This window comes from Parastagonospora nodorum, assembly GCF_000146915.1.
Source record: "Parastagonospora nodorum SN15 chromosome Unknown scaffold_16, whole genome shotgun sequence".
NCBI lineage: Eukaryota > Fungi > Ascomycota > Dothideomycetes > Pleosporales > Phaeosphaeriaceae > Parastagonospora > Parastagonospora nodorum.
Genome location: NW_001884564.1, coordinates 44,566 through 70,905, shown reverse-complemented (window position 1 = coordinate 70,905; position 26,340 = coordinate 44,566). Strand labels below are relative to the sequence as shown.

Here is a 26,340-nt window from a genome sequence, read left to right as displayed (position 1 = left end):
ACACTCGATATCATTCAGTCGTTCTCATCGCTTAGACTGTGTTAAGTGACGGGGAGTCTGCTGGTAGAAAGACTGTCGAAGTTGCGGGACTAGGCCAGAGCGGGACGCGGACGCATGGGCCACTTCCGCATTTTTCTTCCCGAGGTCTGCTGCCTGAACGCCAACCAATTGTCAAGGCGCACGCGAACATCCATTTATGACCTCGAGCTTTGCATGAAGAGCCTAAGCATACTATTCAGATATCGGAATCGTAGCTTGCTTCGAAGTGGCTGCACCGGTCTGACGTCCCGCACGAACGCCAATCGGCCACTTCTGGCCATGGACCTCTCTACAGAAGCTACTTCGCCCGTTCGTATGTCGATCACCATAAACTGAACGGGTCAAACTGACATCCCCAAGAAAGGCACAGCACATCATGACACTCATGCTACGCCACCAGAGTTCATACAGAAAGCGCACTGGCGGTATCAAAGCATGAGGAGAGCAGACCTGGAGAGCGACCCTAATGTCTTTGACTTAAGCAAGCGACATAATTTCACTGAAGAGCAGAAGGATATCTGGAGACCAGCCGGTATCATTCCTGCGTCACGAATCCAAGCAGCATGCGAAGCATATGCCGGGGGTCAGCCTCTGAGCGCCCAACATCATGATGCGCCTATATTTGAACATCGAGATTTTCCTGGTTTGCAGGTCATATGCGGACTCCTACCACCGGAGGCGCAGGTTCTGTTTACATCGTGCTTGATGCATCGCGATCTAGCCGATCCAGGCCACAAAATCAATCTTCAGACTGAGTATGACATCAAGTATCCGCCAAAGCCAACATCGGAAGCCGTGCGCTTTGACAGCAGCTTCTTCACACGAGAGAGAGCCTCTCCAGACGACTGTCTCATACCACTCGTGCCCAACAAACTGAAGACTCTCAACATGGAGCAATTCCTGTACACCAAGCTTCGATGGCTCACTTTGGGTGAACAGTATGATTGGCCGACACGAAGCTACGCAAAGCATGCTACGCCATTCCCGGAGGACTTGTCAAAACTGGTTACTGGGCTCTTTCCGCACATCAAGCCCGAATCCGGAGTTGTGCTGATGTATTCAGCCAAAGACTTTATGCCAGTACATAGGGACGTCAGTGAACAATGTCAACGGGCACTGGCTAGCTTCAGTGTTGGTTGTGACGGTATATTCATTATGGCACGAGGCGAGGATGACGGTGAAGGCGATTCGGCTCCCCGGACGGTCGCGATTCGTGTCAAGAGCGGTGACTGTGTTCATCTTACTGGAGAGGCGAGATGGGCATGGCATGCAATGGCCAGAACGATCCCAAGTACTTGTCCACCACACTTAGCGAACTGGCCTGTCGGAACGCCAAACGCGACAACAGCGGAAGAGAAGGCATACAAGAAGTGGAGAGGCTATATGAGCACCAAGAGGATCAATGTCAGTTGCCGTCAGGTTTGGGATTAGCTAGGCGGCATAGCCATGACATTCTACTGTGTATAGCTTCATGCGGATGCTAACCTGTCACAATGAAGGCGAGCACGTTCCACGTGGTGGACCCGTCATTTCGGTTCAGCAGGTTCCATAACGCGTGCCGTGGTGGCGCTAAGAACTACATGGTTCACGACACAACACAAGCATTTCAGCTGGACGCCTATTCGCCTAATAACGCAAAGTGCGCAAAACTAATGCATTGAGGAACTTGAAGGCAACATACACCCGCTCGCATTTCCATTATCTCGTATCAGGTCCTCTTCTCTAAGACCGACAAGTTCAAATCTTATCTATTTGATCATGTGGTCGAGTCTGGGCAAATGTTTTGCTTCAACTGCCGTCCCCTGCAAGCTCGATAAACGCACGGCCCACAAGGCTAATTGCTCGCTGTACGAACGGGATTTTAGGCTGACAAAGTTAAGTTACGCTAAATGATTCAAGGGAATACAACAACTTTTCCGAGCTTGGATGAGACGATCGGCACATGCACGTATTCGCACAGTAACCCCAGTTGGCTGCGGCACCTCTTTCCTGTATCCGCTTTATGCCCGTTTCAGCTCGCAGCTCGCTGATGGAGCTCTGGGGACGCGAGACATGTAGCTGCTTTAAAGCTCTCGCCGTGCCCCACGCCGTCACTGTCGCTAAATACCCAACGCCGTTATTCGATTTCATATCTATTTTTTATTGCTGTCGAAGAAATAGGACGATATGGGATTCCTTGGGCTCCCACAACTACGCTACCATTCGCCATGGGTGCAGAACCTCATCTCTGGTGTCGGGGTTGGCGCCTCAGCTGGAATATACGTCGCACTGAATCTCCTCGGAGCTGGAGGCGGAAGACCCGATTCTGCTCAAGTCGTCCAAGTGGTTAACGCAACGCTTTGCGCCGTGTGGTTCTTTAGCTCGTCTTTTGGAGGATCGATTCTCAACAAACTAGGACCTGGACTCACCATGTGCCTTGGGGTTCAAACTTACGCTGTGTACGTTGGCAGCCTGTGGTACTATGATGAGACGGGCAAAAAAGGATATCCTTACGCTGCTGGACCAATCATCGGGATCGGGGCTGGCATGGTCTTCATTACTGCAGGTTATGTTGCGACCGGGTACCCGGAAGAGAGAGAAAAGGGCAGCTACGCGACGATTTTGATGAATATGCAAGCGCTGGGATCGGTCATCAGTGGCATCATTCCCGTCATCATCAACCGCAACTCTGCGACAGTCGAAGGAGTGCCACGATCAGTCTACATCTCGTTCATCGTCATCATGATCATTGGTGGCCTATTTACGCTTCTTTTGTTGCGACCACAAAAACTCACAAGAGATGATGGCTCAATTGTGGCTGTTGACCCTCCCAGAAGCGCTTGGGAAGAGTTGCGTTCTAATCTTCTAATCTTTACAGATCCGGTCCTACTTATGATGGTGCCTGCGTTCTTGCCCTCAGAGGGGTTCTTGGTGTACAGCGGATCGGTGAATGGTAGGTGACGAATAGCAACCGCAATACCACTTAGCTGACATATCCTAGCATACAACAACAATCTCCGCACACGATCGCTTCTCTCGTTCATTGCTGTTGTACTACAGATCCCTGCCGGGTGGGCCCTTCAAGCGATTCTTGACTACCCGGGTTGGGGTCGTCGCAAGCGCGGCATGGTCGGTCTTACGTGTGTTGCTGTGCCTCTAGTAATTGCGTGGGTATGGGAAATGGTAGGTCGTTCAACTCCCGTAGCATATTGGATCACGTACTCACTCAGATAGATTCGTACGCGCAACTACGACCGCAACGATCCTCCGACTATAGCAACAGATTGGGTCGAGCCGAGATTTGGCTGGATCTTCGTACTCTTTATGCTTAACTGGGTATTCTCACAGCTCTGGCACAACATCGTCTACTACTGGATCGGCGCCCTGACCAACTCGCCGCAAAAGCTCACTCATTACGTAGGCGTCTTCCGAGGTGTACTTGGTGCCGGTGAAGCGATCGTGTTCGGCCTCGACTCCATAAAGATTCCATACATTGCCGAGGCCGGGGGTATCTTGCTATTCTATGTCATTGGCATCTGCGTCTTCTACTATTTGGGCATATACCACATGAAGGACACCAACTACGACCGTGCTGAGGAGGGAGCAGTTGTGCCGAATCATGTCCTGCAGGGCGAAGGCCTGACACCCGGACAAAGGGCACGAGATGCTGAAGGAACTGCAGGACACGAGGGAAACCAAAGAGAGGATGTTCACGTCAAGGGATGAACGCCATAGCAGCCCATCTACTCTCGTGAAGAGCATATCACCATGGCACCACCATATTGTAATAGAGTTTTAATCCACACATCGATGCACCTTCCATCACAAACCTGCATCCGCGCTTCGACTTACTCTGCGCTCGCTAGCAGAAACCTGTTCATATCCCAGTCGCGGCTAAGCGCGTCGTTGATCCTTACCGCACATGTGACTAGCTCGTCTGTGGGGCGGATGCAATCTTCCATGAACGAGCGCGGGCCGTCCCATCACGATGCTCGTTTTATCGCCCACAAGCTACCATAGACATGGGTCGCAATAACGCACCTCGTATACATGCACAACTACGTATGCGGCAAATAAATGGACGAGGGTTGTCTTGAATGGATGGAAGATATACATGGTGGAGACGCGACGTGCTTGAAGAGGACAAAGTTCCGAAAGATTACTTGTATAAAATACATCGTAATTAATGCAGCTCGTATTTTGTGACTAAGTACCAGAGACGGTCAGAGCCATCCTCCTTCGTAATCAAGTAAATTTCCCAGCACTTTCCGAGCCCTGCAATCTCGCGGATGCTATCTATGAAACGGGTTCAGGTAGCAACCTACGCGGTTGTTGACACTATAGAGACGCGCCTAGATGTCGACGAACTCGAACCTGACGAGCAATGTACACGTCGTCTCATGCCCGCCGAGATCCAACATACGAATGAAGCTCCACCCTGGCGCGGCATACATGAGTCGCACTGCAGCAACGGCGAATATCGGGTTCCGCGCAAAGCTGTCATCGCTCTTGATGAGCAGGCGCAAAAAGACCAGCTCGTTGTCCTCATATTCCCATTCCAGGACCTCTTTCCAAATGGGGTCCGTGGAGGGTGAGTTGTCCTTGTGAAGAAAGCTGGTGAGTTTATGAGGCTTGTAGCCAGCGGTCTTGCGCTTGACGGGCATGTTGTTCAGATCTGATGGATGCACCATTGTGCATGTGAGATATGGTTTGATGTCGTCAGTCTCTCGGTCCTTTGGCAGAGGCACATCTGTTGCACCTGCAACATGTAGGCGTAGCTTCCTTCGTCGTCCAGTGTTTAAGTTCCCATCACCTCCAGCGCGCAATGCGGCAGGCTTCAAGACGTAGCCGCCTGAGCCGGCGAAAAGAGCTTCGTTGAGTTGCGAGGCTGCCCCGAAAGTTTGCCAGTTAAGTGCGCATATCTGGGCGCCTATACCCCAGAATGGGACTGGTGCAAGGTTTTTACTAGAGATCCGGGTGCCTTTGGGGAAGACGCGCATTAAGTGGTGCGCATTGTGTCGTGCGATCTTTGCACTGTTGCTTGGCAAGTGAGCCTTGAGTCCTGACTCTGAGACGTTGATGAGCTGATGATGGGGTGCATTTTCGAGATTGCCTTCGAACCAGGAGTTGTTGACTGGCTTCACAGACTGTGCGTAGACACCGAGCTCAGCCAGTTCAGGCACAATCAGTCCAGCATTCGTCGCCTTCTTCTTCTCAGCGTACTGCTGACGGGCCTGCTTCTCGGCTTCATCATCGGAGCTGGAGTCGCTGTCGCTGCTTTCAACTTCATTCGGTAAATGGTACTCGACGATGACAACGATCTTGTTACCCAGGTCGGCCAAAGTGACGTGCTCACCAGAGCCTTCCTGTTCACGCGTGCCCTTCTCGCGCACACCTCGACTAAGTAGCCGGTCCCCGAAGACCTCGCGCATGATCTGGGCAAGCCGAGCCTGGCCATGAGCGTCGCAATGGTTCTCAAGCGAGATCATGATCGGCGCAGCGTGGCGTTCCTCGGCAGCTTCTTTGTCGACAACATCGCGAAGAGTCTCACATACCGTACGGAATGGGATGTTAGACACCAGAGTATATCCGTGAGTGACTTTTGGTTCTTCCTTGTTGTCATCATTGTCCCATGCGTCAATCTCAACGCATCGGGAACCGGTATATAGTGCGATCTCATAAGCTGAGGCATGCGACTCGCCGAAAAGCTGATGGGCCATCAAGTAGGTGTTATGTGAGGAGCTGATGAAATACTCTGGGAGTGGATGATTGCGGTCGATGACCTGAGGCGGTACAATGATGTGACTCTTGTCCAGCAATTCCCGTAACGCGCTTGTTGGTTGATCCGAGTCAAGGCTTGCTTCTGCCTCCTGCAAGACGCGTTCTTCCACCAGATATTTCTTCAAAGCCGTGCTGACGCGCAAGTTGTCTTTGGTTATGCCTGATCGACGCGCTGCATGGCCGCCCCCAGCAACGGTCCCCGCATCGATAGCCTCACCCTTGTCTTCATCGTCAACCTTTGACTTCTTCGCAAAGGGGTTCAGCTTCGAGATTCCTGCAGCTAGGTCGGACATTGTGGCTGGTGTAGTGTGATGTTAGGAATAGGAAGATGCGAGGTATCACCGGAGGGTGACGTCGTTAGGCATGTGAGGCTGAGGAGGGGTAGGCTTGGCTGTCAACAAGCCGGCGGGAACGGAAGCATCGCAAAACCAAGGACACTTACCTCACAAACTGATTCTACTCTCCGGGGAAATAGTCACGCTCGTAGGAGACTCGGGTGGCACCATGTGACAGTCAAGCTGTTTTGGTGACCGATGATCTCCTCAACCATGCAGCATGACGCTTCCATTATGAATTTAAGAGCATGAATTGAATCAATTCAGGCGCGTGTTGTAATTTCAGAGAAACCTTAGAACTGTAAGCCTCCTGTAGAGTTGCAAACCTTACGACGAACAGATCGACATTACATCGTCCCGAAAACAACACACCTGATGCTCTTTGATGCGAATATGTTTATTACTGTCACACGAGCTTTCTTGAAACCCCGGAGGAGATCATAGCTGAAAGTCATGGAATCTTGTTGTTACTCGAGAATCGATAATTGGAAACGTTAAAATCACAGAATATGAGGTTCTGAGAACCACGTTGACGCCTTGTCCTCTACCGCGCCCATATCTCGTTTCCAAGGCCGAGAACGACCGCCTCGCTATGAAAAAGCCTCACCAAGGCCGCCTGCAACTATGTGCGGCCGTTGTGTAATTTCGAACGGCCCGCGGATGGCACATACAGCTCGCAAACAGAACTGTCATTTTCATGACTGTGTGCACAGCTATTCTGGACACGCCAGATTGCTTATCCAACAATAAGATAAATCCTCAAACACCCATCATGTCATCGGCATTAATGCAAGACCAACATCACGATGCAGATATCTCAAACGTCGGAGAAGATGAAAGCTCACCGTTCAGTGGCCTCCCAGAAACTCAACAGATAGCTTCTTGCTCGAGACGGTAGATTTATGTCATCAGCTTGCTTCTCGCGGTGCCACTGCCACTTCTGGCTGATGTCGCCCAGCTATCCATTCATATCCAATATGGAGACTCCCGCCGCCTATTCGCTTGCAACGACAACCTCGAAGACTGCTGCGCGCAGGCGCACCCTTCATCTTCGACTCGGTCCACTCGCTACTCAAACAATGGCCCAATACATATTCCCCCAACGGCCACTCCATCGTGATGGGAACGGTTCCACCAAACACCCCCCTGTTATATCACCCCAGACCTGATAACAAGCCTCCAAAAGTGCTTCCATTCTTTACGTTGGATGCATGTGTGTCCCCATTGGAAATCAAGCAAGGTGTTCGAAAATTGAGCCTTTCGTGCTAATGGCTTGTAGCGAGATGTCCCTCGAGATCTGCGGCAGCTCGGGAACTCCAAGACTATATACAATGATGACAACACGGAGTTTGAAGGGACAAGCAGCTGCGCTCACGTATCGGGGTACCCAAGACTCGCAAATCGTCTTGCTTCAGGGTGGAATTTCTAAAGACCCCAGCGAGAGGTTGGTGTTCGATGAAGATCAACGGGCCCTCGATCTCTGCAACCTGATTCGGGATTTGGGCGTTGACGGTATTGCGCGAATGAACGCGGGCTTTGAGGTCTTGCTTTGCGACTATGAAAATGCTGGAGTAGAATTGCTGCTCTCTAGCAACACTACTGTACCAAGATCTCACAAACGCCAAGACGATCCAACGCTCCCTAAAGATCCGAATCGTATATCTCCGCATGGATACGGCAATGAACTCGGAACTCAAAGGAGTTGGGAGTGGATAAGAAGGGGTACATGGCATTATGGCGTCTCGGCCAACCATGCCAGTAGTACGAAGGAAACCCGAATCCAGTTGGATCTTTGCAGCTTTTTGACCTATTGCGACCCTTACCTGCGCAATCTTATCAACCGTGGCCGTGGTCTCTCAGGTGATCGTAGTACATTTCAGAACGGATGGGGATTTTGGAAAGGACAACGACTGACAAATATCTCAAAGCCCGATGTCGATACTGTGAAGGACTGGGTGAAACAACTGCACGCCCCGACCAATCGAGCAGGGGCTCAGTGCTCTTAGATGAGTTGGCAGGCTTTAATAGAAAGAATCTTACAATAGCACCAAGGTCAGACACGCTATACTCTATGCCTACTTGGAATATCCAACAACTGCAGAGATCACTTCAGCCGAAGCTGAACAAAAGACGATATCAAGATGCGCCACTCTACACACTCAACACATTGATCATGAGATTCTGAATGATTTCGAGATAATTATCAAACAATTAACTGGGCTGGTTATGAAAGCTGTGTGCAAGTGGGAATGGTATGTTTTCGAGATGAGTGAGTACCACACTGCAAACCTGTTTGATCCTCTGCGTGAACTAGTCTCTGGCCACGGCGATGACAGCGACTTCGCGAGTCATGCAGAAGCAACGGACAAGCTCATGAAATGGCTTGGTCGGGATGCCTGGCACGATTGCGGTCGCAAATGCAAGTACGATGTAAGATTCTCATTCTCCTTGCCTACTTGTACTAGCAAAACTGACTGTTGAAATGAACTGTGCTACATCCCCATGTGGCCTTCATATACGCTGCCAAAATACATCAAGGTGGATTTTACGCGGACAATTCATACGCGGAAGGTGAGATGCATGACTACTGGGAGCCCACGTGGCTCAACCGGACTTCACGCATCACCAGTAAACGCTCGTACACACTGCTTTTAACAGTCACCATGCAGACATGCAGGCACATCATGCTCATTACATCTACAAAGGGGGTATCTCAAAACACACATACGCAAGACCGAAACTACATCGCTTCTTCTGCCGCCTCCTGCTTCCGTATCTGCTCTTCTAATCGCTTCTTCTCCGCCTCCTTGAGCCTAATCATGGTGACCTCCTGCAAGCTCGGCGTTTTGGGACTAAACGAGAACTTCGGCGTGCCCATTGGTGTCGTGCTTGGTTTGCCCATGCCCGGCCCAAATGCTGCCCTGAAACTCTTATTCGGCGTCGATATTGGCGTTGAAGGAGCTGACGGCGCTTCGACAGGCGACTTGATGTCTGGTTCGCCTTTCGCCCATGATACGCTTTCGAGCATGGGATAGTCCTTCCGGGCATCGGACACAGCTGCATGGGCGTGGTCGAGTCGCGTGTAGACGATGAACACCATGGCGACTACCTTCCGCCGCTTCTCGCCCGAGGGTCGGATTTTCTTGTCCTTGCCCATGACGATGCTATCGATTTTGCCGTACTTGGTGAACATGGCCTGGAGCTTGTCCTTATCCCATTCCAGCGTCTCGGCTTCGCGCTGGAAGCGGACTTTGACAGCACGATCGAGTTCGGCAGTAGAGCTTGCGGCTGGTTGTGGTTGGGGCTGGCTTTCCTCAAGGTCGATAAAACTGGCTGCTTCGTCTTCTTCCTTGCGCTTCTTCTCGAGTCGTTCTTGCGCCTCTTTGCGCCGCCGCTTGCCGTCCTCTGCGAGTCTGTGGATCTCCTGTGCGCGCTTCTCCGCTTCGCTCATGTCCTCCGCGCGCTTCCTTTTCAGGCTGTTTCCGAAGTCTTTGCCTTCTTGCTCCCGTCGCTCCAGGTCTTGCTTCATCTGCTTCCGCCGCCCGTCGAGGAGCTCATCTTGCAGTGCCTTCTCTCTCCTTCTTGTACGTGAGCGGTCATATTCGCCCTTGAGTTTTGGGTCAATGAGGATGTCGCGTGCCCATCCTAGGTAAATAAATCGGTCGGCGGCATCCTTATTGTCGGGGTTCTTGTCGGGATGGTAGCGTATAGACGTCTTGCGATATGCCTTCTTGATCGCTGCTTCATTGGCGTCGAAGGCCACCCCGAGTAGTTCGTAGAAATCCTCTGTCGCATTCTTTGCAATGTCCTCCAAATCTTTGTTATTGTCGCCCATATTGAACACCAGACAGTCGCGCTTGCGTGCAAGCTGATGGATTATTAAAAGCCTTGAGGACGGCGCAACCTGGGGGAGGTTTCGGGTAGTAGGAGGCGGATTATTCCTAAGCTTTGGGGTCGTGGAGAAGTTTGGATGACGGCACGCTCGCAAGGCTGCCGGATTTCACGTGCACAGGCGATCGACGCGACGACTAGCGCGCCTCCCGGCTTGGCATTCGGGACAGCTTCCAGAACTTGAAGCTCGAGCTCTAGCTTTCTTCCCGCGCGACACACACATGTCAGTTGCCGCGACAATCAAGCGCACCATGGCCACTCCACCAAAGGAGAGTCGCAGGGTGCTGGAGGGTATTATTGCCGTGAACAAGCCACAATGGGCCTCCTCAGCGGGTGTGTTGCGCGACCTGCAAGAACACTTTGCAAAATCGGACATTTTTAAGCCCTGGCTCGAAGCGCAACGGCGCGAAATGAGGCTATCGCACTCAAAGCCAAAGCACATCGAGCGCCTGAAAGTAAAGCTTGGCCATGGCGGGACTCTCGACCCCATGGCAACTGGAGTCCTGATCGTGGGCGTGGGTAAGGGCACAAAATGCTTGCAGAGGTTCTTGGAGTGCACAAAGACATACGAGTGCGTAGTACTCTTCGGCGCAGCAACGGACAGCTACGATGCGGTCGGCAAGGTCGTGAGCAGAGCGCCGCACGAACATGTCACGAAAGAGTTAGTCGAAGAGAAGCTCGCACAGTTTCGAGGCAAGATCATGCAAAAGCCATCTGTGTTCTCGGCGCTCAAGGTGGACGGAAAGAAGATGTACGAGTACGCACGCGAAGGAAAAGACATACCAGAGGTGCCTGCGCGACCTGTCGAAGTCAAGGATATGGAGCTCGTGGAATGGCTCGAGCCTGGCACCCACGAATATACATGGCCGAAGGAAGAGGCGGATGACGATGCGAAGGAAGGGGCAGAGAAGCTGCTGGGTATCAGGAAGCAGGATGCCAGCACCTATGCGAAAAACGCTTCTCGCAACACCAAGAAGAGATCCAGATCGCCGGAGAACGACCAAGTTGAGAATGCTGGCGAGCAGCCGAAACGACCCAGGACCGACAGTGAACCCGCCATGTCAGGCGCATTGCCCACGGAAGAAGCTGCGGCAGAAGATGCGCAGGATGTCACAATGGAAACGACAGCAGAGTCTACCAAAGCACCAGTCCCGTCTGAAGAACAGCCCGCAGAGGCCAACGAAGAAGTACCCCAAAAAGACGCCACCACACACACACCCGAGCCCACCGATGCCCCATCCACGACCGCCAACGATACGACACCCCAATCCTCTCCACCCGCCGCGCGCCTCCGCATGACCGTAACATCAGGCTTCTACGTCCGCTCTCTGTGCCACGACCTCGGTATCGCCTGCTCCTCCCTCGGCCTCATGTCGTCCCTCATCCGCTCGCGACAAGGCGACTACACGCTCGGCAAAAACGTCATCGAGTTCAGCGACCTGGAAAAAGACCCGGAAGTGTGGGAACCACAGGTACAAAAGCAGTTGGAAGAGTTCATGGAGAAGGAAGGCTGGGAGGTGCAAGAGCTGGAGGATGATGAGACGTGGAAGGAGAAGATGGGAGAGAGGAGGCTCGAGGGCGATAGGGATCGGAGTTACAAGGGTGGATGGAAGGGTGGGAAAGGGGGTGGTGGGTGGAAGGGGAAAGGAGGGGGAAACAGGTATTCGAAGGGGATGAATGGTGGGAGGAAAAACGAGTGAGCTTGTTCGAAGTAGGATTGGAATATACCCAAACGAATGCCATCTTGGATGAAATGATAATGATGTGGTTCGCAAATGCAAAAAAAAGCAATCGCGTACGATGCTCAAACCTCCCAAACACCATACACAAGCTCTATGCCCCAAAACACCTTCAATGCAATGTTTCAAAAGCAAATCTACTCCTCCCCCCTCGAGCCCCTCCGACTCAAGCTCCCCCTCACGCTACTATTCCTCCTACTCCTACTCAAGCTCTGCCTCACACTCTGAAACCCACCCCTCAAATCTACAACAGGCTCTTGTCCCTGCTGCGTCCCTTCCTCCTCATCCTTCCGGTCTTCATGATTGATGAACACGAATGACAGCACCACGATCAGCGCACCGATCCAGTACCATATACTCGCGTACTGCGCGTCCAGCACAATTTGGCCCACAAGCGAGAGCGGAATAGTCAGACTGAGCCCGACGGTGACGATGAGCGGGCTTGTCAGGAGCATGCTGTACGCCCAACAGAAATCCGACACGAGCGATGACGCAGAATTGACGAGCACGATAGTCAGGATCTTGCCGGTAGGCGGCATTTCAAACGTCTCGATGCGCGTGAAGTGCAGGATGAAGAAGCCCGGCCAGAGCAAGATGGTGTTCCACAGTCCGACGAGGCCGAAGAACAACGGCATGTTGACGCGCGACTCGTCGCCGATGCGCTTCTTCATGAACACGGCGTAGAAGCCGTACAGCACGGCGGATACAAAGGCCATGACGTCGCCGACGGCTAGTTCGCGCGGCGTCTTGTGTGGAAAGGAGCCGCGGTTCTCGTCTGTTTCGCCGGACACGTCGACCAGGGATATCAGCACCACGCCGGCGAGGGATGCGCACACGCCGATGAGTTTACGCACGGTGAAGCGCTCGACGCGCATTAGGCTGCCGGATAGCAAAGTCCAGATGGAGGATGTGGATGAGAGGATTGTGCTGGATGCGACGGTGGTATATTCGAGACAGGCGGCAGCAAAGTAGTTTGCGAGAAACCATAGGATGCAGAATTCCAGCGCGAGGTGTGCGGTTTCTTTCAGTGTCAGGCCTGTGTCTTCTTCGGGGAGTTCTTGCGAGGCCTGCGTGCTGGAGCCCAGGAGAACTTCGGCGGCTTCGGCGTCGCTGCTGCGGGATGCGGCTTTGGAGGATATGCTGGACGAGGAAGATTCGTGGTCTCGTAGGAGGGAAATTTTGCCAGCCCGCCGGGATAGCAGGTCGGATAGCTGGGTGAGCAGGGGCTTTTGATATATGGCATTCGAGCGGTCGAGCCAGAGGTGCTGTACGAACATGGGGATCAGGGGTATGATGAAGAAGGTCGTGTTGATGTACGTAACAAAATACGGCTTGGAGTAGGAATCGTCTGCGAATATCGTCTACACCCGTAAGTTAGCACTCCCATCTCTTCGACGTGACTTGACATGACATGACTTACACTCGCCAAAAAATTACTCGTCGTCCACAAGAACACCGTCGCCAGCAACAGCGCTATCCCAATCGCATGCCGCAGCTTCCCACTCATCTTCTTCTTGCCCTCGCTCCACATGCTCACCACACTCGCCGGGCTGCGCATCGGGCTCTCGAGAAAGTCGTTCTCGCGCATGTACCGGCTGCCGTTGGAAACGTCGCTGACGCGCGGACTCAGCGGTGTCGCTGCCGAGGGCTGATCTATCTCATAGCCCACCGCCATGGTGTTGCAGTATTAACAATAAGTTGTAAAAGTTGGTCGTTATCGTAGGTTCAGGGAGGATGCTCGGCGGAGTGGGAGTTCACGGTTGCCGGTCGTGTCGATGCATGGAGCAGTGGAGCACCCATAGAAGATCCGCGGGTGAGTACGAAGGATGGAGCCGAAGACGAACACGGGCACGCGGTGTCGAGGTGTCGTGTGAGTTGCTTCACGGACATTCGGCAGGGTGCCTTCGCGTCTCAGGTTGCCGGGGACCCTGAGGCGCCGCCTGAGCCACAGCCCCGCGTCATCACGCGCCCGCACCACAACGGTCACGCATGCAGCAAGCTTCAGGATATATGTGTACTGTTCTTGTAGGCAACTATGTAGGTAGGCAATTATCTATGTTGCAAGGACATGCGATAGAATACAGGCAGAAGAGGCTTCCTGTCATGTGAAACAAAATACCCCAAACACCTGGCAAACTCCATTGAAACCAATATGCGAGAGATACTAGGCGATTATCGTAGACGACGCTTCTTGCGTGATGCCCTGAACTAGCATGCGCATCCGCCCTCGTTGCCCTTGAGGTCGATGGGAATCGTCTCGGGGAAGTCGTTGTTGAAGTCGGCGACGTCTTCTTGCGCCAGTGCTTGCCGTGCGATGACTATTGAAGTTAGCATGGATCTTGCGTGAGTCGCATCTGTGCTCGACGTACCTTCAAAGGCCTGCTCAACATTGATGGCCTCCTTTGCGCTCGTCTCAAAGTATGGGATGCCACCCTTGGACTGACAGAAGGTCATGGCGCGCTTCGACGAGATCTGGAAATGAAATGAGCGGCTGCACATTCTTGTGTGACTGAGAAGCTTACCATTCGTTTGCTCTCCTCGACATCGATCTTGTTACCAATGACAACCTGTTGCAGTCAGTACCCGAGTGTCTACAAACTCGTCTTGGCACGTACAAATGGGAAACTCTCCGGATCCATTGGGCTGGCCTGGACCAGGAACTCGTCACGCCAACTGTCTAACGTGTCGAAGCTCTTGGAGTTGTTGACATCGTATACGAGCACGCAGCAGTCCGCACCGCGGTAGAAGGCCACGCCGAGCGATTGGAAGCGCTCTTGTCCAGCAGTGTCCCACAGCTGTTCTGTGTCAGTTAAGCTCTTTTGAAAGCGAACATCTCGCACTCACCTGCATCGTGACGAGCCGATCGTCGACCAGCACTTCCTTGGTGAGGAAGTCGGCGCCTATTGTTGCCTTGTAGCTGGCACTGAACTTCTTGTTGACCTGTCATATATGTGTGAGCTTCGAGACATGCTATTCCAGTATGCGCATGCTTGAGGGCTGTGGACATGCAGGGGAGCCGTACATATTGGTTCATTAAGCTTGTTTTGCCTACCCCACTGTCTCCGAGGATGATGACCTGGACAGTGTTAGTCCAGAGGTCGCTTCAGACGCGCGAAGCTGTATTACCTTGAGGAGGACCTTCTTTCTTGACGCCATGGTGTATAATGTGAACGTGTGTTGTAGAGTCGAGGTAGAAGCGGTCGGCGAGGCGGTCGGCGAGGCGGTCGGCGAGGCGGTCGGCGATTAGAGCGGCGCAGGACACGCGGAGAGACGACGGGCCGAGGCGGTGTGGGTATTCTAGGCGACAGCAACGTGGAATATGTGCTCGTGACTAAGCGCACAGTTCGTGGTCGAGGGACAGGTGTGCTGCGGGCGTGGTGGAAAACAATGGTGAAGGGAAGTGGAGTGTAGGATCCTCGTGATGTAACCAAAGCTCAAGCCTCGCGCTACCAAGGTAGCGTTAGCGCATTCCCAATAGCTTCGACCAACTAGCGACCACACGACTCCGTTACTTCACCAACCACAACCTTGATCATCAGCGAATAATTGCTGGTGTTCATAGCTTTGAAACAATCGTAAAGCTTCCTTATGCTCACCTCTTCACTGATTGAGTGGGGGGTGAATGCGCGCGTACTGTTTACTGCAAAACATAGAGTATTGGACCACCACTCCCTACATCTTTGGAGAAGCACCCAATGGAAGGGCCAATGAAGCTTAGCTGCTTCTCAATCTTACCACCAGAGAGCTTGCTCATAATCCTACCTTTCATTTTGCTTCGTGGCCCCGAGTTCGTGCGTGACCTGGTATCACAGTGCCCAAGTGGTATAGTCAACCCCTGACGTCGATCGAGACTCTGTGTTTCTTCAGGTAACTCGTGTCCTGTATCGAGTGGTAAACTACTCGCCACCTTTTGAAAGCTGTATATTCAGAACGGGGCTTGGTTCTCCCAGGTTTGAACAATCATGGACTCCAGGAACTAATTTCCTCGTCTCTGTTCACTGATAATCGCACTGAATTCGAGTTTGCTTCTCCGTGCTCCAATTTCAAGGAGATTCCGGATGCTGCTATCAGTTTGCGCACCTGCTCACGCATGTTTGCCGTTCCTGGTTTGCTAGCTTGCTACACCGCACGTACAAAATCCATGAAACCTCCTCCCACATATTCTTTATTCCCAACAGCCCCTGCATCTCAGTATGAATAGCAACCCCATCCTCGCCAGCGTGGCGCAAGACATTTCCAATCTGCGCTCCGACGTCCAAGAACTCCACAGACACATCACTTCGTCCCGCAAGCTCACCCATCGCAACTACATCATCGAACAACTCCAGCCTATTCCTGGCCTTACTCTCCTTGAGAAGTCAGCGCTGGCAAGTACGTGCATTCCTCGAGAGTTTTTTACGAAAGAGCTGACAATAACGCAGGCACGATCATGTTCCTGTTGTTCAAGAAATGTGATGGTTTGCTGAATCAACCCCCAGAGCGAATCAGTGTTGTCACGCATGGGGATCGAGTAGATGTTGCGCTGCACAACATCATTGTTGTGAGAGGTGATATGAACAGACTGAGGGGACTAAGAGATAGAGTCGAGTATGAGACGGGTCTTTTATAGGCCAATGGCGGTGCTGTTTCGATCGGTTGGTGACTGGCAGTTCACTTGTTGTCGTTGATTATTCTCTGGGGCTTGAAACGCGTGTGATAGCAAGAAATTGGAAAATTCTAGAACGGAGGTTGCTTTTGGTATGCGATGTGTTGAGAGCGCATGTTTGACGTGAATATGAGGAACCTGCGTCGAATCTCAGTGTAAGGGAAGGAGAGAGGAACCAGCGAATGCGACGACCTTAAGATGATAGGGCGCGCTAATAGTTGAAACGTCGACTACTCCCCTTAAATCTCAGCTTCTGCTTTCTACTTTACTTCCTGGCATCAAGAGGGTAGAGCCTGGAAGTAAAACTTACGTGCTCACTTTGTTCCTCAGGATCGTTTCGCGGGAGAGGTGAAGATCGCGGAAGTTGTTCATTTGGCAATTATCGTTAATATCATCAACACGAGACGCCAAATCCCAGAACTAAAGATAAGACCGCAGGATGTTTGTTCGGCTTGAAAAGGTGGAGTTTATGGTTGCAATGCTTCTTCGCCGGGCAGTGGGGACCCGACCCGATGTGTGCCAGCATCGACACACTAAGAAACCGGCTAGTTGAGCGATGGTTTAAACAATATATTTCAACTTCGCTCTCAGCATCTCAGGCTATTTCCGAAATATTTGAACAGTCTGTGTCAAGTCTCTGATTAGTCCCAGCACCGACATGTCCCAGGCGGGAAGCAAGCTGCCCGCAGCTATGAAGGCCTGGCAATGGTCGCATTGTAGCGACACCCTCGAAAATTCCATCGTGTTGAATAATTCAGTACCGCTACCTACAGAGAAGCGATCGCTTGCGCCCGGAGAGTCGCTTGTCCAAGTGCACGTTGCTGCCCTGAACCCCGTGGACTACAAGATTGCCGAATTGCCTATCGTTGGGCGCATGGCAATCCCGAAGCCCGCAACGCCAGGTCTAGATTTTTCAGGAAGGGTAGTTGAAGTGGGATCGGACTGTAATGTCAAAGTTGGCCAAATGGTCTTCGGGAAGCTGGAGCCAAAGCAGCAGTTTGGAACGCTAGGAGAGTACATCATCGGTTCGAAAGCAGGGACTGCACCTATCCCAGATGGCGTGTCTGTTGAAGACGCAGCGACTATTGGCGTTTGTGGTTTGGTGACTTACCAATGTCTTGCGCCAAATGTAAAAGCTGGCGACCATATATTCGTCAACGGCGGATCTGGCGGCACGGGTACTTTTGCGGTCCAGATTGCGAAGGCATTGGGGTGCCATGTCACGACAACATGTTCAGGTAAGAAAGCCATCGATTATTTAATATTTGCAATGACCTGATATAGCAAAGAGAAGAATGTGCAACAATGCAGAGACCTTGGTGCAGACGAGGCCATCGATTATCGCAAAGCCGATGTGGTCACCACGCTCTCCGAAAAGTCCGGAAAGTACGACTTTGTCCTCGACAACGTCGGTACCAACTACGACCTTTACTGGAAGTCGCCACAGTTCACAAAACCGGGTGCTAAATATGTACAAGTTGGAGCTGCGCCGAGCCTATCGTTCATGTACGACCTCGCGTTCAGGTTCCTAATGCCTGGAGTGCTTGGGGGCGGAAAGCGGCCATTCGCTTTTGGCATGGCTGCGACAAACTTTGAACACTTTACGGAAATCGGGAAGCTGCTGGAAGATGGAAAAGTGAGACCAGTCATCGATGAAGTCTTCGCGTTCGAGAACGTGCCAGAGGCTTACCGAAAATTGAAGACGGGGCATGTAAAGGGAAAGCTTGTGGTGAAAGTCAGCAATGTGGACGACAAGTAAGCACTGCATTGTCCATAACTGTAACACTACCCGAAAGAAATTAAGATCCGTCCAATAAGCGAGCTCGACAATCGAAGACAAGGGCTGAGATGTCAGCTTATGAAATGCCTAGGGCGCAGCGTTCGGTAGTCCCATGACCACCTGCTCGCCCTCCTTCGACTGCTCAGCTGGAGGCGCGGGCTGAATGCTTTTAGGCGTCGGCTTCAGCCCCGACTCCCAGATGTCATTTGCGATGCCCATACCAAGAGGAACACCACCAATTGGCAAAAGCCCCTCGTGACCCTCCCTCGTGCTCATCGTCTCGTATCGAATATCCTCCGGATTCTGATACACAGTCGCCCCGGTGTTGTCAGTAGCGTACACGTCCTTCGTATCCGTGGGAATGAGGATATCTTTCGCAGCGGCGGCATCAAAACGCCAATGCACGCCCAGGAAGACGCGCGAGATGGCGTTGTCGAAGATGGCTTCCCAAAGACTGGAGAACTTGTAGGGCATGCGTGTGCGCACAATGCCTGGTTGCTCCGTGATGGGCGTAGTCGGGTCGTATGGCTGGCGCAAGTCGCGATTGATGCCATTCAACTCGTCAGACACCATCTCGAAGCAGATGTTGTCCGGTTCATTTGGAGCCCAGGTTCCAACGCGACCATTGTAGTAACGACGCAGCATCTGGAACATCGCGCCACCGAAGGTAGCGTGACCGCTTGGATAAGCAGGAAATGGTGGCTTGAACGGAATGTCGTTGGTGTTTGTGGAAGGAGCACCGAGTGAAAGGAAGAAAGGGTCGCCGTGGTCTGGACGACCATCATCGCGAACGCCACTGAGTGGACGCCAGAACTCGAACTCCCACTTCTCGCGCCACGAAAAGACGCCAGCATCAGCCATTGCGGCATTTGCAAGGGCAAAGACACGCGCGAAATCCGCATTGTTGACTTCACTCTCGATGTCGGCGTCTTGCTTGTGTTGCACGGCAATGTTGCGGATGATCTGGTTATAGAAGCGAGGAGGAGTGCCAACCAAATTCGACCCATCGTACGCCCAAAAGTGGCCACGTGCAGTATCGTCCGGGCTGCGCTTGGTCGAGTTGAGAGGAATAGCTCCACCCATGCGTATGATGTCTCTCAGTGCATCGTCATACTCGGCTCCTTCATCGACGTTGGAGCGAAGACCAGGCGGGTCGGCAATCATATGTTCGGACTGAGTGGCAACGCGCTTCGCAGTCTTGCCATAAAAAGGTCCATGGTATTGTCTGATTGCTTTCTTTGGACCATTGGGGTCATTGGGGTCCACTGGAACGAGTACAACAGGATGGGTTGGCTCGTCGTCGAACTTGTAACGTCCAGGTGTTGGGTGGTACCCGTCTGCCGAGACACCAGGAGGATGGAAAAGGAGCTGGAAGATGGCCTCGCCTACCGCCGCTCCAAACTGGTAGCTGCCAGAAGCCTGGTCCACACCGCCTGGTGCAGATGCGAGAAAGCGGTCAAGCACGGCTTGGAGCTGCGCTGTCGCATTGTTGGAGATTGTGGGTCCACCCTGTAGGTACAAGAGCCCTAGCAAAGTGAAGGCAGCACCTGCAACGGCCTGACGAGCATCTGTCGCGCCATTAAGGTCAGGGAGTCGCAACTCAGCATCTTCTGCATTGGCTGCCAAGAAGGTAGAGAATGCTGTGGATGACTGAATGGCAAAATACGCATCATGGATCGCTAGGTGTAACATGCCCAAAGATCTTGCTGACAAGGGTGGTCCAGTCTGAGGACCCGCGACTGAATGCGATACTCTGTTGAGATCAAGGGCGCAGAGATTCCAGTGCAGGATGTAGTTCTTGCCATACTCTTTGGACTCTTCCACCGGGGGAAGCGGCAGAGGCACGAAGGGAGGCTGTGTGGTCATGATAAAAAGTTCAATCCTATGAATGCTTGGTGAGATTTTGGAAGGGGTTGTACAAAAGTTGAAGTGCGCGTATGTCAGGACTTTATACATGATGCTCATGGAGTTGCCTGAAAGGTTTGCTGAGCTGAGCCACCTGCCAGAAGGCTGTGGTGTCGTCTTCTTCGTCATCATTCATCGTAGTAACATGGAGGACGACGCCTTACCTCGTATACAAAGATAGATCGATCAGCAGATCCATTATACTGCGCATTTATTCGGCGAGGGCGTGTCGCAGATGGGAAAGAAAGGAGGCTGAAGCCGTATCGCTGGTCACGATTCGTGATCTCAGGTCCCTTGCCTTCTGCCCTCCACCAATGATGCGCTTCATTCACGCTCGATCTGGGAAATGCCAAGCGTGTAGTTCATGACAATAATGATCATATGTCGTGGGGATATGGTTGGGGCGATGTGTGTGGTCCTATCATTCCTAATGTTCACTCGTGAGCTGAAGTCACACCGGTATTGCTGACAAGCCGACTCCTGCTTGTCTGATGGTCAGCAGATAGCTTAACATAATCAGTCGATTTCCAAGCGAAGTCTCGATTACGGTCGTGGCAAGGTCCAAACAATTGACTATAGATGGAGACGGCTACCATGATGCGCGAGGAGGTTTTTGTGAAGTCTGATGCGCAAGTATCGGGGTAAGATGATGTGCCTCAAGCAGATGAAGAATTTAGGTTTCTGTTCGACACGGATTGAGATGGAGTATGCCGAGGCTGATCATTGGTTCCATTTCATAGTCACAATAACGAGTTTTAAAAGATCCTCAATAACGTCGTCTTGTCTCTACACATCAATCAAGATAGCCGTCTGAGAGTTGAATTCAGACTTGCAAGCTATGGCGGCTGTGCACGAGCATTGCGACTCGTTCCTATTCAAATGAAGGAAGTTTGCTAAGATAGCTCCAGCGCTGCTTCCAAGGTCCTTCGCTTTGTTCACTCGAACTAGAGTCCATATGAATTCAAGTGGTGGCCTGGGATCTTAGTTACCTTCTACATGTGCGATTGTACCCCTCGCGACAAGATTGGAAGTACGGGCATGGAGAAAGAGATCGGAAGCTGCAAGAGCTTTGCAACTAAAATCTATAGGCATTACTTGTCGCTGGTATATCAGACGTTGATTGTCGAAAATTCGTCTGAATCTCAACTTCATGCCGTGGGACCATCAACGGCTCGAGGAAGTCGACGCGCCTTGCAAAGAAAACGCGGATCGAGCGTATGTCATCTACGGGTTGCAGTACAGCTTGTATACTTTTGAATCGAAAGCCAAGATAATGGTTTCCAAGGCTGTAAGCATTTACCGAACAACATAAACTCTCAGTCATGGAAGAGCCTAATGCTTAAATTTTGTCTAACCTTCGAAGCGATCTTCTTTACTACCTAAGCTAACATTACATAACTGCAAATCTACCTAGATGTATTACTAAAGGAATTGAAGTCTTCAGTATAGTATTATGAGTTAAATGCATAGCTATAGCTCAATACACACAAATACTGTGGTGTAGTAGTTGCGCACGTGATCGGATGATGAAGTAAGCAGCCAGTATATTAGATTAGATCACCCTGAGGGCTCAGGACTTCACCGACACCTATCGAAAAGCTAGCTAGATGCTGAAATCTATCGTTCCCTCACCGACTGCGGGTCGCTCCCTGGGTATTTGTGCTATTAGGAGATGGCAATACAACAATACAACAAAAACTCTTAACGACAGCTATTGCAGCTGTCATTGCAGCTTTATATTTGAGCTAGGGGGGGTGCATACGAATCCTGGCGGCACGGACACGTCAAGTCCGCGCATGTCCGACTTAAGTAGGACAGCCTTAAGCGATACTGGTACGGTGTTGGTGGCGGCTGATGGCCAAAAGCAAACCCGGGTGGAGCGCACCCTTGCTCGCGAACCGAACCTTGGAAGTATTAGAATCCACACGTCCCTACATGGTTTCAATAGCCGGGAAAAAATGATCTTCTTACAGCTCCTGAAAGGTATTCTGATTGCCTCGGCTTTCTTCCAAGTAATTTACGCAGCTGTCAACACGGCGTCTCTCCTGCCTCTGCTTTCGTCCGGCGCAGTCATCGATACCGATGCTCCTCGCTGGAGCGACTACAAAGCTCCACTACCAGGTGCAGTCGTCCATCCAGCTTCAGAAGCCGATGTCCAGATCACTGTACGGCTGTCGCTCCATCCACTCGCCCGCGCAGTCGTGCTCACAATGCATAGGTTAAATGGGCGATCGATCGCAACATCAAATTCTTCACCCAGAATGGAGGTAATGGCTGGGCAACCACATTCAGTATGAGCAGCAACGATATTGGCATCAATCTCGATCGCCTTCGTTCCATCAATTTTAACGCCGACAAGACCCAAGCGATAGTGGCCGGTGGTGCACTCACTGGCGATGTAATTCCGGCTGCATCTGCGAACAGCGCTCTTATTGTTACGGCTAGTTGTAATTGCGTTGGTTATCTTGGTGCAGCGCTGGGCGGTGGCATTGGAGTGCTCCAAGGCGAGTTCGGTCTGGGTGCAGATGAACTGCTCTCACTTAACTTCGTCAACGCCTTCGGCGATGCGATTACAGTGAAGCCATCTAGCAACGATCTTTGGTAAGAGGCCTCTCTTGCGAAGACCATCTAAATCTGAAAAGGTGTTGACTAGGTCGCAGGTATGCACTTCGCGGTGCCGCACCAAACTTCGGCATCGTCACATCAGTGGTGGTGCGTAGCCATCCTGTTATCGCATCCGACCTATTAGCATGGACTGGTTCTCTCATATTCCGACCCGATCAGTTAGAGGCCGTTATTACCGCTGCCGGAAAACTGCATTTTCGCCCACCCATGGCCCTGACGCTCACTTTCGTCAACCAAGCCGCAACCAACTCTCAAATAATCATTGCCAGTCCTTTCTACCATGGCTCCACCGCCCAAGGCCGCGCTGCATTTCAGTCCCTCCTAGACATTGGCCCCATTTCGGACGCTACGACAATGACACCATACACTTCATGGAATAACGGTTCTAACAACGCATGTGTCAAGGGTGGCCTCAGACCAACATGGGGTGTCGGCCTTGAACGTATGGATCCAAAGATATGGCGTCAAGTGTACAACTCCTGGCTGGAACTCGTGCGACAGCCTGGCTTCGAGCGCAGTAGTATACTTCTAAACGCCTATGCACTAGACAAAGTACGCTCTGTTCCAGACGACAGCAGCGCGATTCCGTGGCGCCACACAATAAAATTCCACGCCTCGATCACTGTGTTCTACACAGATCCCTCGTTGGAGCAAAAGGCACTATTTTACGGAAACACGGTGCGCGCGCTCTGGCGCTTGTCAAATAAGCAGTTCACTGGGAAAGTGTACATCAACAATGGGTTTGGGGATGAGAGTAATGTGGATATCTATGGAGCAAGTCTGCCCAGATTGACGACGCTGAAGAAGAAGTACGACCCAAAGAAGAGGTTCAACCAGTGGTTTCCCATATAGGTTTGCTTAGCTAGATACGAGTCGCAAAAAAATGACTTAGATCCTTTGCGCCATCGCCTACCATCATGTTGAAGTGGTCCCACTGTTCTAGTAACGTGACATGGCAAGTGATACCCGGAAAGAGGTCGGCCCACGCCCCTGGTCCGAAGTCCCGTCGTGGTTCTGCGAGAAACCTGACATCTTCAGAGTCGCCAGCCTCAATTTCGAAGGCTTTGTATCTGATCCCATCAAGCGCGCATTTCCCAGCCCAGCACAATGATACGCGTGGCTTACTGTATCCATGCGGGATTGTCAGTGGTGTCGCGCGATGAGCTGCAAGCAGATTCACAGTCGCCTTGAAGTGTGAGGTCAGCCAAGTTGGGTGCTTCCTACTAGTTGTCTTTTCGCCAGAAGAGGCTATCTGCCCGAAGATTCCAACTTCGCGACAGTGTTTGTAAAACCGCTCGGGCAGCTGGCCTAGGCCGCCACCAACCCGCAACGGAGGGCTGTCTAGAAGTAGAAGGTCCCGCACGATATCCCCTTGTTGTAGAAGCAACTGTGCCGCACGAAAAGCGAAGACGCCTCCCGATGACCAGCCACCTAACGTGTATCCATCGGCTGGCTGTCGTCGTTTGATCTCCATAATGTAGGAAACCAGGAGCGCGTCGAGTGTGCAGGCCATGTTCTCCGGATCATGGCGGTACGGACTCAGAAGCGCTACGACAGTGAGGTGAGGTGAGACGGGTGGGAGTGATGTGTACGATGATGCAGAGCCTGAGCCGTCTGGAAAGAGAAACAGGATCTTACTATCCAAAGCCGAAGCTCTCTGGAGAACCAAAGATGTGACAGGACGTTCCGGGCTGTGGTATGGTGAAGCAGCGCCTGTTGAGCATCCAGACTCCGATAACGTCAATGGCGTTTCGATGCCCATCGTTTCCTTCCTTTCCGAGTTTGACGATGATGTTGTATCAGGGGAATAGCCTTTACTCTTCGCATATGCGCCTTTGAGCTGCCCCAAGGTTCTGTAATCATCGAAGAATGTGATCCCCGAACCGGGATCGAAATCGAGATCGTCTTTCAGTCGACTGGCGATGAGGAGAGATAAGAGCGAGTCGATGCCCAGTCCTGCAAGTTCAACATCATCGTTTAGTTCTTTCCTTTCGATTCCAGATTCTTCCGAGACTATACCGACGAGCCGATCAAGTGATGAGCCAAGACTAGAGATTCCTTCATGGACGTCGGTGCAGGTGGCGGCCACTAGCAATGGATCTTCTAGTGTATTATCCACTTCACGCTTTGGAGATGATTGCGATCTCTGCATCTGGGATTTCTGTGCTGAGCATAGAACGCGATGGAGAATTTTCGGATGCACGCCTTGTAACTGCTTGTTATCAGTAGAATGTTCAACGAGAGCAAGATCAAGAACATACCGTGAGGTCGTCAAAAGCTGCAACCAGTATGTCCCCGCAGACCACAGTCAGTTTCCCCCTCCATATACTGCCCTCTCCTTTCTCCATCTTCACATAACACTCATACACCGAGTCTCTTTTCAATTCCGCATACATCGTCAAAGATCCCCAACCATGATTCACGAAGCATTCCTTCTCGAGGTCTGACGCATCGTGTGCATTCATGATAAAGCCGGCTACCTGTGAGAAACAATCAATGTAAGTCGGCAAGATCGTGAAGGATTGACAGCTTTGATCTTCCGGCGTTGCGTTGAAGGATACCACACTGGTGGCTGCCATGTTTTTGCTATCGAGGACTACCTCTTGCAGTCCTCGATAGGCTGGGTCGAACTCTGCTAGTGTCGCAACCATCCTGTAGACCATGGTAGGGTTAAACCGATAGGCACTACCGCTTGCCAACCCAGCGCGAACTGTCTTGATTGCGCTGTTTATTTGTATAGCGTCTTCTTCTGTCGCTGTATCGGAGCAAGGCGCATCATAGCCAATTACGCAATCCGCGTGGTGCATGATGATAGTCCCATCTTCCTGTACTGTTGAGAAGCTACATACTGTGTGCAGATGCTCGTCCACCTTCACGAGAGTCTGCAGCCACTGCGGTTCCTCAAGTGTCGCAACCAGAGCCTTGATAATATTTATATTCTCGATGGATACTTGAGTCGAGGATAGTTGGTCGGGAAATATCTTTTGTACATAATGGCCGATAGTGAAGGCTATTTCGGCGTAGATTGACGGGGTACACAATGGCAAACCGTTGACTTTGTGCCCATGCGCAATACCACGCATTTCTGGCCTACTGAGATCTGACTGTATATCGATGGTAGCTGGTAGTCTCTCGATGCGTTCCCCCTGAACTCTGTGTATTACGCTGCTCAAAAGAGTTGGTCGGCTGCTACATGAGCATGTCAGGGCGGGCTCCCCCTTGCGCAGAGACCAGTCATTGACATATTGTATCCAGTAGTTTTTGAGGTCCCAGATATAGTGTGGAAGGTGAACAACCTCGAGAGACGACCCGCAGTCGCGATGGAATCGTGCCCACTGAACGTTCGCGCCAGCTTCGTATAGCCATGCCACCGTTTCAGTCAAAGATTTCCAGTTGTGTACGTTCTTTCTGAGTGATGACTTAGCATGGCATGACTTTCCTAACGTGGCCTTGAGCATTGATGTAACGGTTGCGTTGTGGCCGACCTCCAGAAAGCGCGTGAAGCTGGTAATAACTCCTTGACGTTTTGCAGCTTCTATAGCGGATATGATATCTACCGTCTCTCTGCAATGATGAACCAATTGTCTTCGATCCAAGATTTCTCCGGTTTGGATGAGCTCT

At 51.8% G+C, this 26,340-nt stretch overlaps 15 protein-coding genes across 15 annotated transcripts; 8 read left to right on the top strand and 7 right to left on the bottom strand.

Moving 5' to 3' along the window:
* Positions 1 to 318: 318 nt before the first annotated feature.
* SNOG_09947 (hypothetical protein) lies at positions 319 to 1,470 on the top strand (the record flags this gene model as incomplete). The annotated part of the gene is made up of 2 exons (XM_001800181.1): positions 319 to 348; positions 400 to 1,470. 2 exons carry the CDS (start codon positions 319 to 321, stop codon positions 1,468 to 1,470), a joined length of 1,101 nt encoding a protein of 366 aa, XP_001800233.1.
* Positions 1,471 to 2,205: 735 nt separating this feature from the next.
* SNOG_09946 (hypothetical protein) lies at positions 2,206 to 3,744 on the top strand (the record flags this gene model as incomplete). The annotated part of the gene is made up of 3 exons (XM_001800180.1): positions 2,206 to 2,971; positions 3,020 to 3,160; positions 3,302 to 3,744. The coding sequence occupies 3 exons, from the start codon at positions 2,206 to 2,208 to the stop codon at positions 3,742 to 3,744; spliced, it is 1,350 nt and encodes a 449-aa protein (XP_001800232.1).
* Positions 3,745 to 3,840: 96 nt separating this feature from the next.
* On the bottom strand, positions 3,841 to 4,134 carry SNOG_09945 (hypothetical protein; the record flags this gene model as incomplete). Its single annotated transcript, XM_001800179.1, has 2 exons — positions 3,841 to 3,891; positions 4,060 to 4,134. The coding sequence occupies 2 exons, from the start codon at positions 4,132 to 4,134 to the stop codon at positions 3,841 to 3,843; spliced, it is 126 nt and encodes a 41-aa protein (XP_001800231.1).
* A 236-nt stretch (positions 4,135 to 4,370) lies between these two features.
* SNOG_09944 (hypothetical protein) lies at positions 4,371 to 6,092 on the bottom strand (the record flags this gene model as incomplete). Its single annotated transcript, XM_001800178.1, has 1 exon — positions 4,371 to 6,092. One exon carries the CDS (start codon positions 6,090 to 6,092, stop codon positions 4,371 to 4,373), a length of 1,722 nt encoding a protein of 573 aa, XP_001800230.1.
* An 814-nt stretch (positions 6,093 to 6,906) lies between these two features.
* SNOG_09943 (hypothetical protein) lies at positions 6,907 to 7,303 on the top strand (the record flags this gene model as incomplete). Its single annotated transcript, XM_001800177.1, has 2 exons — positions 6,907 to 7,028; positions 7,093 to 7,303. The coding sequence occupies 2 exons, from the start codon at positions 6,907 to 6,909 to the stop codon at positions 7,301 to 7,303; spliced, it is 333 nt and encodes a 110-aa protein (XP_001800229.1).
* Positions 7,304 to 7,468: 165 nt separating this feature from the next.
* Positions 7,469 to 8,140, top strand: SNOG_09942 (hypothetical protein; the record flags this gene model as incomplete). The annotated part of the gene is made up of 1 exon (XM_001800176.1): positions 7,469 to 8,140. One exon carries the CDS (start codon positions 7,469 to 7,471, stop codon positions 8,138 to 8,140), a length of 672 nt encoding a protein of 223 aa, XP_001800228.1.
* Positions 8,141 to 8,874: 734 nt separating this feature from the next.
* Positions 8,875 to 9,969, bottom strand: SNOG_09941 (hypothetical protein; the record flags this gene model as incomplete). The annotated part of the gene is made up of 1 exon (XM_001800175.1): positions 8,875 to 9,969. The coding sequence occupies one exon, from the start codon at positions 9,967 to 9,969 to the stop codon at positions 8,875 to 8,877; it is 1,095 nt and encodes a 364-aa protein (XP_001800227.1).
* A 277-nt stretch (positions 9,970 to 10,246) lies between these two features.
* Positions 10,247 to 11,725, top strand: SNOG_09940 (hypothetical protein; the record flags this gene model as incomplete). Its single annotated transcript, XM_001800174.1, has 1 exon — positions 10,247 to 11,725. The coding sequence occupies one exon, from the start codon at positions 10,247 to 10,249 to the stop codon at positions 11,723 to 11,725; it is 1,479 nt and encodes a 492-aa protein (XP_001800226.1).
* A 176-nt stretch (positions 11,726 to 11,901) lies between these two features.
* Positions 11,902 to 13,439, bottom strand: SNOG_09939 (hypothetical protein; the record flags this gene model as incomplete). Its single annotated transcript, XM_001800173.1, has 2 exons — positions 11,902 to 13,125; positions 13,185 to 13,439. 2 exons carry the CDS (start codon positions 13,437 to 13,439, stop codon positions 11,902 to 11,904), a joined length of 1,479 nt encoding a protein of 492 aa, XP_001800225.1.
* Positions 13,440 to 13,764: 325 nt separating this feature from the next.
* Positions 13,765 to 14,967, bottom strand: SNOG_09938 (hypothetical protein). The gene is made up of 7 exons (XM_001800172.1): positions 14,891 to 14,967; positions 14,787 to 14,840; positions 14,609 to 14,704; positions 14,380 to 14,559; positions 14,287 to 14,331; positions 14,134 to 14,236; positions 13,765 to 14,082 (listed from the first exon to the last, which is right to left on the bottom strand). The coding sequence occupies exons 1-7, from the start codon at positions 14,918 to 14,920 to the stop codon at positions 13,973 to 13,975; spliced, it is 618 nt and encodes a 205-aa protein (XP_001800224.1). The 5' UTR covers positions 14,921 to 14,967; the 3' UTR covers positions 13,765 to 13,972.
* Positions 14,968 to 15,957: 990 nt separating this feature from the next.
* Positions 15,958 to 16,373, top strand: SNOG_09937 (hypothetical protein; the record flags this gene model as incomplete). The annotated part of the gene is made up of 2 exons (XM_001800171.1): positions 15,958 to 16,135; positions 16,186 to 16,373. 2 exons carry the CDS (start codon positions 15,958 to 15,960, stop codon positions 16,371 to 16,373), a joined length of 366 nt encoding a protein of 121 aa, XP_001800223.1.
* Positions 16,374 to 17,067: 694 nt separating this feature from the next.
* SNOG_09936 (hypothetical protein) lies at positions 17,068 to 18,168 on the top strand (the record flags this gene model as incomplete). The annotated part of the gene is made up of 2 exons (XM_001800170.1): positions 17,068 to 17,621; positions 17,694 to 18,168. 2 exons carry the CDS (start codon positions 17,068 to 17,070, stop codon positions 18,166 to 18,168), a joined length of 1,029 nt encoding a protein of 342 aa, XP_001800222.1.
* Positions 18,169 to 18,276: 108 nt separating this feature from the next.
* On the bottom strand, positions 18,277 to 20,223 carry SNOG_09935 (hypothetical protein; the record flags this gene model as incomplete). The annotated part of the gene is made up of 1 exon (XM_001800169.1): positions 18,277 to 20,223. The coding sequence occupies one exon, from the start codon at positions 20,221 to 20,223 to the stop codon at positions 18,277 to 18,279; it is 1,947 nt and encodes a 648-aa protein (XP_001800221.1).
* A 1,829-nt stretch (positions 20,224 to 22,052) lies between these two features.
* SNOG_09934 (hypothetical protein) lies at positions 22,053 to 23,571 on the top strand (the record flags this gene model as incomplete). The annotated part of the gene is made up of 4 exons (XM_001800168.1): positions 22,053 to 22,259; positions 22,313 to 22,695; positions 22,755 to 22,806; positions 22,879 to 23,571. 4 exons carry the CDS (start codon positions 22,053 to 22,055, stop codon positions 23,569 to 23,571), a joined length of 1,335 nt encoding a protein of 444 aa, XP_001800220.1.
* Positions 23,572 to 24,839: 1,268 nt separating this feature from the next.
* SNOG_09933 (hypothetical protein) lies at positions 24,840 to 25,802 on the bottom strand (the record flags this gene model as incomplete). The annotated part of the gene is made up of 3 exons (XM_001800167.1): positions 24,840 to 24,924; positions 25,114 to 25,199; positions 25,569 to 25,802. 3 exons carry the CDS (start codon positions 25,800 to 25,802, stop codon positions 24,840 to 24,842), a joined length of 405 nt encoding a protein of 134 aa, XP_001800219.1.
* Positions 25,803 to 26,340: the final 538 nt, after the last annotated feature.

Coding starts and splice junctions, on each gene's coding strand:
- SNOG_09938 (XM_001800172.1), bottom strand. CDS start 14,920: ATGGCGTCAAGAAAGAAGGTCCTCCTCAAG. Junction 14,841..14,890: donor GAAAGAAGGTCCTCCTCAAG/GTAATACAGCTT, acceptor AACACTGTCCAG/GTCATCATCCTCGGAGACAG. Junction 14,705..14,786: donor CAAGCTTAATGAACCAATAT/GTACGGCTCCCC, acceptor CATATATGACAG/GTCAACAAGAAGTTCAGTGC.